Genomic DNA, 12,980 nt, shown 5'->3' on the forward strand with positions numbered 1-12,980 from the left:
CATGTTGTGTTGCTACCATTTTGTTGTTACAGTGCCTTGCGAAAGTATTCGGCCCCCTTGAACTTTGCGACCTTTTGCCACATTTCAGGCTTCAAACATAAAGATATAAAACTGTATTTTTTTGTGAAGAATCAACAACAAGTGGGACACAATCATGAAGTGGAACGACATTTATTGGATATTTCAAACTTTTTTAACAAATCAAAAACTGAAAAATTGGGCGTGCAAAATTATTCAGCCCCTTTACTTTCAGTGCAGCAAACTCTCTCCAGAAGTTCAGTGAGGATCTCTGAATGATCCAATGTTGACCTAAATGACTAATGATGATAAATACAATCCACCTGTGTGTAATCAAGTCTCCGTATAAATGCACCTGCACTGTGATAGTCTCAGAGGTCCGTTAAAAGCGCAGAGAGCATCATGAAGGCCGGTTGCAACAATCACTACCGAATTCCAAACTACCTCTGGAAGCAAACTCAGCACAAGAACTGTTCGTCGGGAACTTCATGAAATGTTTTTCCATGGTCGAGCAACCGTATACAAGCCTAAGCTCACCATGTGCAATGCCAAGCGTCGGGTGGAATGGTGTAAAGCCTGCACAGAGCCCTGACCTCAACCTCATCAAACACCTTTGGGATGAATTGGAACGCTGACTGCGAGCCAGGCCTAATCGCCAAACATCCAGTGCCCAACCTCACTAATGCTCTTGTGGCTCAATGGAAGTAAGTCCCTGCAGCAATGTTCCAACATCTAGTGGAAAACCTTCCCAGAAGAGTGGAGGCTGTTATAGCAGCAATGTTCCTACATCTAGTGGAAAGCCTTCCCAGAAGAGTGGAGGCTGTTATAGCAGCGAAGGGGGGGGGGGGGGGGGACCAACTCCATATTAACGCCCATAATTTTGGAATGAGATGTGGGACGAGCAGGTGTCTACATATTTTTGGTCATGTAGTGTACCCGTTTAAGAGAACAAAGACAAAAATACAGTAGGAGAAGCGATAGAGTTGTCACAGGTGTCTTCTTCGAGTGTTGTTAAGTAGAGAGGGGAGATGCCCCCTGCTGGTGGCAACGGGCATAAACAATCCCCAATGGAAATCCCTTTCCCAAAATAATGGTGGATTACAACAATATCCAAACCATGTTTTACCAAATACAATGTGATTCCATAACTTTATGGGCAGCCACAACTATAGTGTACAATAATAAACATTCATACCGAGATTTCTGTACCGAGGTTTCTGTACGTTTATAAACATACAATAGTTTACACCATCTCAATCTCAAAATGAGAAGGCAACAACTACAGTAGATACAAAGATATGACAAAGTAGTCATACATTTGCCTAACTCTAAATGCAATTAGAAAATAACTCATCCCTACATGTGAGATTTGTGATTTGTTTTAAATATGCCGTAAAAAAAACAAAAAACGTTTTTTTTTCTGGAATACATTTCTAAGCAATACATGCATTGAATAAAAGTACATTTTTTCATGATGAAATAACATATACATATGATTATTTTTTGTAGGGGTGTATGAGATTTATATACTGTATGTTATTAACATATATTAACATATATTAACGTGTATGTCACCATTATATATGAGTTTTAAATATATATCATATATTTTAAAATAGATGTCACGTGCTTTGATGTATAAAGCCACATGTATTACTATTCCGTATGGGGAGAGAGAGACTGTGCCATTAAGGCTCTTCATGCAGAAACTCTCTCTTGTCAGAACATGCTTCTCCTCGGTCCAAAATGGTCGACTCAAGGAGTTCAGTTTACTCGCCACTGTCATCATTACATGTAAGCTCTAACGTCAGAGAGTTTGGAGAGAAAGCAACAACTAATGCAACGTTCAAGTGATAGTCGGTACTCGGATTCTCTGACTTGCTAACTGGTTAAAAGCGGAATGTGTAAAACTATAACCAGTAAGCAGATCGGAAATGTCAGCGTTTCCTACTTCCAACTACCATGTGAACACAATGGGGTTTTGAAGACAACTGGAAATTCGGATAAAAACAAGGACAGATCATGATGTCAGTTATCTTCAGGTGTGAAAGTTGGAGCTCTAGAAATATGCCCGATTTTTCGACTTGGAATTCCGAGTTGGATTATCGTTCAAAATATGTTCTTCCTCGTTGGAGCTCGTGAAAAAAAATTCGAGTTCCCAGTTGTCTTGGATGCACAGAGTCGTCGAAGATTTCCGAGTTCTGATTTCCCAGTTGATGTGAACGTGGCAATATATCTCGTCTGACTCACTTGCATAAACCGAGCCACCACATGCACCCCGCGCCTCCTACCCCCTCCTCCACATCCTCCTCTTTGTGAGAGGATCTGAGAGGAGCTGCAGTGTGTATTGGCCACTCTGCGGTGCTTCAGAATGGCGGAGGGGGGCGGCAGGTGCAGTGGATACGCGATGCTGAACGGGGACCGCGGGGGATGGACCGACTAATCACCCCGCCGCTCATTCTGTCAGCATCAGGACCACAGCCAGACAGATTTGGACTTAAAATTCTATCTTCAGGAAATATTAGACTGCAATAAACTTCACCACTACGAGATGGAGATATAAGGGGACATATATGGAACTCCTTATCTTTTTAGACTAATTTATGAAATTGCTGAATCTGTCTTGAAGACTCGTGTTTCATAGTGTGCTTGTCATATTTGCTGCGAGTGAGACGTGACACGTCGGGAGTCTGCCACCATTGAAATGCGTAAAAACGACCCTTTAACCGAGCCAGCTATGCGTCTTATTTTGACATATTAGCGTGTGAATGCGTTGGGCTGTGGAGACATTAGTGCGCAAATCCCAGGATGTTTTTATTGGTGGTTTTTGTCGCCGGTGCGTGACGGTGTCTGTCCGTGTGTGTTCAGAACCCAGATCGGTTCCATATCATCTCTCAACACTACGGCAGCCTGCGTGCCTCAGAGCTAAAACAATAACGTGATAACGGGACACTGTACCGGGCTGGGGACTGGATCGGTGTTGCCGCGATGCACCAGACAGAACAGGCCACCTTGCACTCTGCCGTCTGAAGAAAAGGAACATAGAGGAGCGGATTCCCTCACTATATGAAATACGAAATACGTCATCTTATCAAACGGTTTAGACCTCAGCAAATCGGGATTATTCGAGCATATGGAGACAGAGAGAGAGGATCAATGATTATTTCCTCGAGGCTCCTTCTTATCCTCCTTCAACCCTGCAGCACAAGACAGGCAAGAAGAAGACGTGTGGAGGCAGAGAATGCTGCAATCTACTGACTGGGTATGACACTACAAAACAATATATCAAGCATTAAGACAGTAAGGAGAAGGCACTCTGACAGTCTTAAGAGAGCAGAGTGGAGGCTGCTGGTTAGGTAGTGTGGTGCAGCTAGATGATGATCAGTAGTGATTTCTGCTGCTCTAAAGACTTCAGATGAAGCTTCCCAGTATTTATGGGGTGAGCTGAAACCCCGTGAGGAGAGTTTACAGTGCAGCGGTTTCGGCCTCAGAGACAGAGGGCGAGAGAGACATTGGGAGAGATATACAAAGAGAGAGAGAGAGAACAGAATTCAGAACTGCACACATTCACGTTGACACTCCTACCTGCTATTAGAACACATTCACCCAGAGTAGACACTCCTACCTGCTATTAGAACACATTCACCCAGAGTAGACACTCCTACCTGCTATTAGAACACATTCACCCAGAGTAGACACTCCCACCTGCTATTAGAACACATTCACCCAGAGTAGACACTCCTACCTGCTATTAGAACACATTCACCCAGAGTAGACACTCCCACCTGCTATTAGAACACATTCACCCAGAGTAGACACTCCCACCTGCTATTAGAACACATTCACCCAGAGTAGACACTCCCACCTGCTATTAGAGCTCCACCCAGAGTAGACACTCCCACCTGCTATTAGAACACATTCACCCAGAGTAGACACTCCCACCTGCTATTAGAACATATTCACCCAGAATAGACACTCCTACATGCTATTAGAACACATTCACCCAGAGTAGACACTCCCACCTGCTATTAGAACACATTCACCCAGAGTAGACACTCCCATCTGCTATTAGAGCTCCACCCAGAGTAGACACTCCCATCTGCTATTAGCGCTCCACCCAGAGTAGACACTCCTACCTGCTATTAGAACACATTCACCCAGAGTAGACACTCCCACCTGCTATTAGAACACATTCACCCAGAGTAGACACTCCTACCTGCTATTAGAACACATTCACCCAGAGTAGACACTCCCACCTGCTATTAGAACATATTCACCCAGAATAGACACTCCTACATGCTATTAGAACACATTCACCCAGAGTAGACACTCCTACCTGCTATTAGAACACATTCACCCAGAGTAGACACTCCTACCTGCTATTAGAACACATTCACCCAGAGTAGACACTCCCACCTGCTATTAGAACACATTCACCCAGAGTAGACACTCCCACCTGCTATTAGAGCTCCACCCAGAGTAGACACTCCCACCTGATATTAGAACACATTCACCCAGAGTAGACACTCCCACCTGCTATTAGAACACATTCACCCAGAGTAGACACTCCCACCTGCTATTAGAGCTCCACCCAGAGTAGACACTCCCACCTGCTATTAGAACACATTCACCCAGAGTAGACACTCCCACCTGCTAAGCGTAAACTACTTGGTTACCGCAGTGTGAGTGTTTTTACTGCTCTTTATTTGTCCTTTCTGGATCCAACCCCTCCTCTTCCTCCTTTCTTTTTTGGCCTTTTTCTTGGAATGGATGACACAGAGAAAGAAGAGCTCTTTTCCAACAGAGGATTGCAGAGGACGTTGTTGACCTTCTACAATTTGTGAGATAAACTGTCATATAATATAACAAGTACTCAGGAATATAAAGCTAGATGGAGAAATCATCCTTTATCTACTGAGCAGTGACAGAACAAGACAAAACTGTCAAGCTCTTTTCCTTCTTATTTTTGAATAGATGTAGATTCAAAGTTGATCCTATTCAAGAAGTGTAATAAACGGACCAGGAAGGATAAATGTGAGAGAGTTCAGACCTCTTCCATGACCTCATACATCCCTCCTGTCTGTTGAGCTATTACAACCTGAGATAGAAAGATGTCTATCCACTTTGAACAGGGCCTCATCTGTCAGCCTCTCTACCATCAGTTAATCTCAACTCTTCTACTTCTTTGGATATAACTCAGTGATTTGTAGACAATCTGACTCGGTGACATTGTCTCATATGATTTCAGAAGATGGGACTCTGACCCCTTCAAGATCACCTGACCTGATTGGGCCAACCGGATGTTCAACGCGCCAACCGACGTCTCTGGCAGGGCAAAACCAGGAACTAAAACATCTTGATCCTCTAGAGGGACCTTTTTATAGTCGCCCCTCTCCCCCCCACTTCCTTCCGGTGGGGGGGAGGGCATAGCAGTGAGCCTATCACAGCTCGGGATTGGTCAATTCATTACCCAGTTAGCCTATCACAGCTCAGGACTGGTCCTTCATTAACCAAAGTCTATCACAGCTCAGGACTGGTCCCTTCGCTAGCCAGTTAGCCTATCACCTGTGAGGTTACTGAGACCAGGACCAGACCAGCAGCATGGACGCTAGTCAGCGCCATGGCCAGGGCAGCCCAGAGAGCCCTAACCGGGCGGTGGAGTACCTCCTGGAGCTCAACAACATTATAGAGAGCCAGCAGAAGCTCCTGGAGACCCAGAAACGCCGTATCGATGAGCTGGAGGTTCAATTAGACCGGCTGGCCCAGGAGAATAAAGACCTACGCCTCGACCGCCAGCGACCTTTACCCCCTGAACCGCCACCCTGCCCCCCGCCACCACCTGCCACCAAAACATCCATACCCTCTGTACCAGTCCGCCCTGTTCAGACCCAGTCTTATAATCATACCAGTACCAACACTACAGCCATACAGACCCCCACCCCTATAGCCCTTCCAACCCCACCCCCGGTGCCTGTACGGGATCAACGCAAACCTCAAACCCCCAAGACCCCACGCCGTACCCCCCACACGCCCCAAACCCCCAAACGTACTCCAGTCACCACCCAGACCCCCCGCACTCCACAGACCCCCAAACGAACCCCAGTCACCACCCAAACCCCACGCACTCCGCAGACCCCCAAACGAACCCCAGTCACCACCCAAACCCCCCGCACCCCGCAGACCCCCAAACGGACCCCCCACACACGGCTGACGCGAACCATCTCGACCGGAACAGGCACCAGCTTCGTGGAGATGGAGAAGGAGAGACTGGAGAGGATGGAGGAAGAGAGGACAGAGAGACTTCACAGCTCCACCTTGGGAAACCCCACCAACCACAGACAGTGAGTCATTACCTTATCTTTTAGTGTGTGTGTGTGTGTGTGTGTGTGTGTGTGTGTGTGTACTTCGAGGGCAATCAATCAAATGTACAGTGCCTTGCGAAAGTATTCGGCCCCCTTGAACTTTGCGACCTTTTGCCACATTTCAGGCTTCAAACATAAAGATATAAAACTGTATTTTTTTGTGAAGAATCAACAACAAGTGGGACACAATCATGAAGTGGAACGACATTTATTGGATATTTCAAACTTTTTTAACAAATCAAAAACTGAAAAATTGGGTGTGCAAAATTATTCAGCCCCCTTAAGTTAATACTTTGTAGCGCCACCTTTTGCTGCGATTACAGCTGTAAGTCGCTTGGGGTATGTCTCTATCAGTTTTGCACATCGAGAGACTGACATTTTTTCCCATTCCTCCTTGCAAAACAGCTCGAGCTCAGTGAGGTTGGATGGAGAGCATTTGTGAACAGCAGTTTTCAGTTCTTTCCACAGATTCTCGATTGGATTCAGGTCTGGACTTTGACTTGGCCATTCTAACACCTGGATATGTTTATTTTTGAACCATTCCATTGTAGATTTTGCTTTATGTTTTGGATCATTGTCTTGTTGGAAGACAAATCTCCGTCCCAGTCTCAGGTCTTTTGCAGACTCCATCAGGTTTTCTTCCAGAATGGTCCTGTATTTGGCTCCATCCATCTTCCCATCAATTTTAACCATCTTCCCTGTCCCTGCTGAAGAAAACCATGATGCTGCCACCACCATGTGTGACAGTGGGGATGGTGTGTTCAGCTGTGTTGCTTTTACGCCAAACATAACGTTTTGCATTGTAGCCAAAAAGTTCAGTTTTGGTTTCATCTGACCAGAGCACCTTCTTCCACATGTTTGGTGTGTCTCCCAGGTGGCTTGTGGCAAACTTTAAACAACACTTTTTATGGATATCTTTAAGAAATGGCCTTCTTCTTGCCACTCTTCCATAAAGGCCAGATTTGTGCAATATATGACTGATTGTTGTCCTATGGACAGAGTCTCCCACCTCAGCTGTAGATCTCTGCAGTTCATCCAGAGTGATCATGGGCCTCTTGGCTGCATCTCTGATCAGTCTTCTCCTTGTATGAGCTGAACGTTTAGAGGGACGGCCAGGTCTTGGTAGATTTGCAGTGGTCTGATACTCCTTCCATTTCAATATTATCGCTTGCACAGTGCTCCTTGGGATGTTTAAAGCTTGGGAAATCTTTTTGTATCCAAATCCGGCTTTAAACATCTTCACAACAGTATCTCGGACCTGCCTGGTGTGTTCCTTGTTCTTCATGATGCTCTCTGCGCTTTTAACGGACCTCTGAGACTATCACAGTGCAGGTGCATTTATACGGAGACTTGATTACACACAGGTGGATTGTATTTATCATCATTAGTCATTTAGGTCAACATTGGATCATTCAGAGATCCTCACTGAACTTCTGGAGAGAGTTTGCTGCACTGAAAGTAAAGGGGCTGAATAATTTTGCACACCCAATTTTTCAGTTTTTGATTTGTTAAAAAGTTTGAAATATCCAATAAATGTCGTTCCACTTCATGATTGTGTCCCACTTGTTGTTGATTCTTCACAAAAAAATACAGTTTTATATCTTTATGTTTGAAGCCTGAAATGTGGCAAAAGGTCGCAAAGTTCAAGGGGGCCGAATACTTTCGCAAGGCACTGTATTTATAAAGCCCTTCTTACATCAGCTGATGTCACAAAGTGCTGTACAGAAACCCAGCATAAAACCCCAAAACAGCAAGCAATGCAGGTGTAGAAGCACGGTGGCTAGGAAAAACTCCCTAGAATGGCCAGAACCTAGGATGGAACCTAGAGAGGAACCAGGCTATGAGGGGTGGGCCAGTCCTCTTCTGGCTGTGAGGGTGGAGATTACAACAGAACATGGCCAAGATGTTCAAATGTTCATAAATGACCAGCATGGTCAAATAATAATAATCACAGTGGTTGTCGAGGGTGCAGCAAGTCAGCACCTCAGGAGTAAATGTCAGTTGGCTTTTCATAGCCGATCATTAAGAGTATCTCTACCACTCCTGCTGTCTCTAGAGAGTTGAAAACAGCAGGTCTGGGACAGGTAGCACGTCCGGTGAACAGGTCAGGGTTCCATATCTGCAGGCAGAACAGTTGAAACTGGAGCAGCAGCACGGCCAGATGGACTGGGGACAGCAAGGAGTCATCATGCCAGGTAGTCCTGAGGCATGGTCCTAGGGCTCAGGTCCTCCGAGAGAGAGAGAGAAAGAAAGAAAGAAAGAATTAGAGAGCATACTTAAATTCACACAGGAAACCGGATAAGACAGGAGAAATACTCCAGATATAACAGAATGACCCTAGCCCCCCCGACACATAAACTACTGCAGACTGAGGCATTCTCTTGAGTACATTCTTATTAGGATGAGAGTGTGGAGAACACATACATTTTACATTTAAAAAGAACTGCACACTCTTTGACCTTTTAGAGTAAATTGCATCATCAACATGTCGGCTGCTCATCTATGCTGGATCACGACTATCATCTGTAACTATTGTTAGCTATATGTCAAACATTTGTAGATCTGATTTAGTTTAATATCAGTAAAGCAATTAGGACTGTTAATCCTTTTGTGTTTTGTGTTATTTAGCTACATTTACATTTGGTTAACGAAAGTAGCTAGCTAACTTTAGTAGTGTTTAAGCTAGCTAACTTTAGTAGTGTCTAAGCTAGCTAACTTTAGTAGTGTCCAAGCTAGCTAACTTTAGTAGTGTCTAAGCTAGCTAACTTTAGTAGTGTCCAAGCTAGCTAACTTTAGTAGTGTCCAAGCTAGCTAACTTTAGTAGTGTCTAAGCTAGCTAACTTTAGTAGTGTCCAAGCTAGCTAACTTTAGTAGTGTCTAAGCTAGCTAACTTTAGTAGTGTCCAAGCTAGCTAACTTTAGTAGTGTCTAAGCCAGTCTAGCCATTCGGTGATCCTCTTTTCATTTTCCATTGGCTTTGTCTTGTCTTGTATCACACCTGATTTCAATCCCATCAATTACACCGTTGTGTATTTAACCCTCTGTTCCCCATCATGTCATTATCGGTGATGGTTTTGTTTGTATGTGATGTACAAGTGATCTGGTTTTTGTACCCACTTTTATTATTTTGTATATTTTGTTTTTCAGAGTTTAGTGAATTATTTAAATGACTCCGTTTATACCAAGTTCGTTCTCCTGCGCCCGACTTCCCTGCCACCAACACGTACACATTACACGGTTGTTGAGCAAGCTGCCCAAGTTATTAAATGGCTTAGCTAAAATATCATTACTCCCCATAATCCATAGCTACATGGGTTTACTACACAGCCTGCTAGGACTCTGTCAACCCTGGGGAAACATGCCAATATAACCTGGTACTAGCTACGCTACAAATAAATATCCGGACGATACACAGACGCGATCCGGAGGAGGAAAGCAATGAGAGGTGGCGCTATCTGTCAGTGTAGGTATCTCTTTTGGGTCTTCACAGTCACTATAAGTGATACATTGTGGTTTGCTGATATTGTCACGCGTTCAGCACTTGGTCCAATTCGTCAGATGTTTTTTTTTATTAAGTGAGAGGGCTGGAGGAGATGAGAGATGTGCATGCCTCGGTCACCTTAGCACAACTATGCCCTGTAACGTTACTGCCCCAATCTGCAGCCAGCCAAACTAATGGCAATACAAACGATACAAGATAACTACATAAACAAACCTTTCATGATCAGCTAGCTATATGGAATCGTAATAGTTTAACAGGCAAAAACAATCTAAAACGAATGTATGCAAGATAGATGACTAGCTAAGTAAACCTACCAATTCTCTAGACAGCCAGCCAGCCGTATTGACTTATTATGGGATTGCGACCTACACCCACTACGGTGGGTATTGTAGGCAGGTAACCATGACAAAATTAACACAGAATTTATTTATCAACGTATCAATCATCGTCCATACCTTTCATCTGAAGCATCGTCCATACCGTTCATCTGAAGCATCGTCCATACCGTTCATCTGAAGCATCATCCATACCTTTCATCTGAAGCATCGTCCATACCGTTCATCTGAAGCATCATCCATACCGTTCATCTGAAGCATCATCCATACCTTTCATCTGAAGCATCATCCATACCGTTCATCTGAAGCATCATCCATACCGTTCATCTGAAGCATCGTCCATACCTTTCATCTGAAGCATCATCCATACCGTTCATCTGAAGCATCATCCATACCGTTCATCTGAAGCATCATCCATACCGTTCATCTGAAGCATCATCCATACCGTTCATCTGAAGCATCGTCCATACCGTTCATCTGAAGCATCATCCATACCGTTCATCTGAAGCATCGTCCATACCGTTCATCTGAAGCATCATCCATACCTTTCATCTGAAGCATCGTCCATACCGTTCATCTGAAGCATCATCCATACCGTTCATCTGAAGCATCATCCAGACCGTTCATCTGAAGCATCATCCATACCTTTCATCTGAAGCATCGTCCATACCGTTCATCTGAAGCATCATCCATACCTTTCATCTGAAGCATCGTCCATACCGTTCATCTGAAGCATCATCCATACCGTTCATCTGAAGCATCATCCATACCTTTCATCTGAAGCATCATCCATACCGTTCATCTGAAGCATCATCCATACCGTTCATCTGAAGCATCGTCCATACCTTTCATCTGAAGCATCATCCATACCGTTCATCTGAAGCATCATCCATACCGTTCATCTGAAGCATCGTCCATACCGTTCATCTGAAGCATCATCCATACCGTTCATCTGAAGCATCATCCATACCTTTCATCTGAAGCATCATCCATACCGTTCATCTGAAGCATCATCCATACCGTTCATCTGAAGCATCATCCATACCGTTCATCTGAAGCATCATCCATACCTTTCATCTGAAGCATCGTCCATACCGTTCATCTGAAGCATCATCCATACCGTTCATCTGAAGCATCATCCATACCTTTCATCTGAAGCATCATCCATACCGTTCATCTGAAGCATCATCCATACCGTTCATCTGAAGCATCGTCCATACCTTTCATCTGAAGCATCATCCATACCGTTCATCTGAAGCATCATCCATACCGTTCATCTGAAGCATCGTCCATACCGTTCATCTGAAGCATCATCCATACCGTTCATCTGAAGCATCATCCATACCTTTCATCTGAAGCATCATCCATACCGTTCATCTGAAGCATCATCCATACCGTTCATCTGAAGCATCATCCATACCGTTCATCTGAAGCATCATCCATACCGTTCATCTGAAGCATCATCCATACCTTTCATCTGAAGCATCATCCATACCGTTCATCTGAAGCATCATCCATACCGTTCATCTGAAGCATCGTCCATACCTTTCATCTGAAGCATCATCCATACCGTTCATCTGAAGCATCATCCATACCGTTCATCTGAAGCATCGTCCATACCTTTCATCTGAAGCATCATCCATACCGTTCATCTGAAGCATCGTCCATACCTTTCATCTGAAGCATCATCCATACCGTTCATCTGAAGCATCATCCATACCGTTCATCTGAAGCATCATCCATCCACATCCTTTCATCGATGCTTCGAAATGTGTACAATCAGACTGACTATACATCCGAGAAGTCAAATCAAATCGTATTGGTCACATTTCGGCAGGGTAGCCTAGTGGTTAGAGTGTAGAGACGGCAGGGTAGCCTAGTGGTTAGAGTGTAGAGACGGCAGGGTAGCCTAGTGGTTAGAGTGTAGAGGCGGCAGGGTAGCCTAGTGGTTAGAGTGTAGAGACGGCAGGGTAGCCTAGTGGTTAGAGTGTAGAGACGGCAGGGTAGCCTAGTGGTTAGAGTGTAGAGACGGCAGGGTAGCCTAGTGGTTAGAGTGTAGAGACGGCAGGGTAGCCTAGTGGTTAGAGTGTAGAGACTGCAGGGTAGCCTAGTGGTTAGAGTGTAGAGACGGCAGGGTAGCCTAGTGGTTAGAGTGCAGAGACGGCAGGGTAGCCTAGTGGTTAGAGTGCAGAGACGGCAGGGTAGCCTATTGGTTAGAGTGTAGAGACGGCAGGGTAGCCTAGTGGTTAGAGTGTAGAGACGGCAGGGTAGCCTAGTGGTTAGAGTGTAGAGACGGCAGGGTAGCCTAGTGGTTAGAGTGTAGAGACGGCAGGGTAGCCTAGTGGTTAGAGTGCAGAGACGGCAGGGTAGCCTAGTGGTTAGAGTGCAGAGACGGCAGGGTAGCCTAGTGGTTAGAGTGTAGAGACGGCAGGGTAGCCTAGTGGTTAGAGTGTAGAGACGGCAGGGTAGCCTAGTGGTTAGAGTGTAGAGACGGCAGGGTAGCCTAGTGGTTAGAGTGTAGAGGCGGCAGGGTAGCCTAGTGGTTAGAGTGTAGAGGCGGCAGGGTAGCCTAGTGGTTAGAGTGTAGAGACGGCAGGGTAGCCTAGTGGTTAGAGTGTAGAGACGGCAGGGTAGCCTAGTGGTTAGAGTGTAGAGACGGCAGGGTAGCCTAGTGGTTAGAGTGTAGAGACGGCAGGGTAGCCTAGTGGTTAGAGTGTAGAGACGGCAGGGTAGCCTAGTGGTTAGAGTGTAGAGGCGGCAGGGT

General features: G+C 45.1%; 1 protein-coding gene across 1 annotated transcript in view; it reads left to right on the forward strand.

The window, feature by feature from the left end:
- The first annotated feature begins 1,859 nt into the window (after positions 1-1,859).
- The window catches only part of LOC118939582 (putative uncharacterized protein DDB_G0290521), an 89,868-nt gene continuing 78,747 nt past the window's right edge, over positions 1,860-12,980 (forward strand). The window contains exons 1-2 of the mRNA XM_036947700.1: positions 1,860-3,280; positions 5,267-6,359. Coding sequence (XP_036803595.1) covers positions 5,620-6,359 — 740 coding nt within the window. The 5' untranslated portion in view covers positions 1,860-3,280; positions 5,267-5,619. The remainder of the gene's footprint in view (positions 3,281-5,266; positions 6,360-12,980) is intronic.

The sequence above is a fragment of the Oncorhynchus mykiss genome, chromosome 16 (assembly GCF_013265735.2).
Source record: "Oncorhynchus mykiss isolate Arlee chromosome 16, USDA_OmykA_1.1, whole genome shotgun sequence".
NCBI classification, from domain to species: domain Eukaryota; kingdom Metazoa; phylum Chordata; class Actinopteri; order Salmoniformes; family Salmonidae; genus Oncorhynchus; species Oncorhynchus mykiss.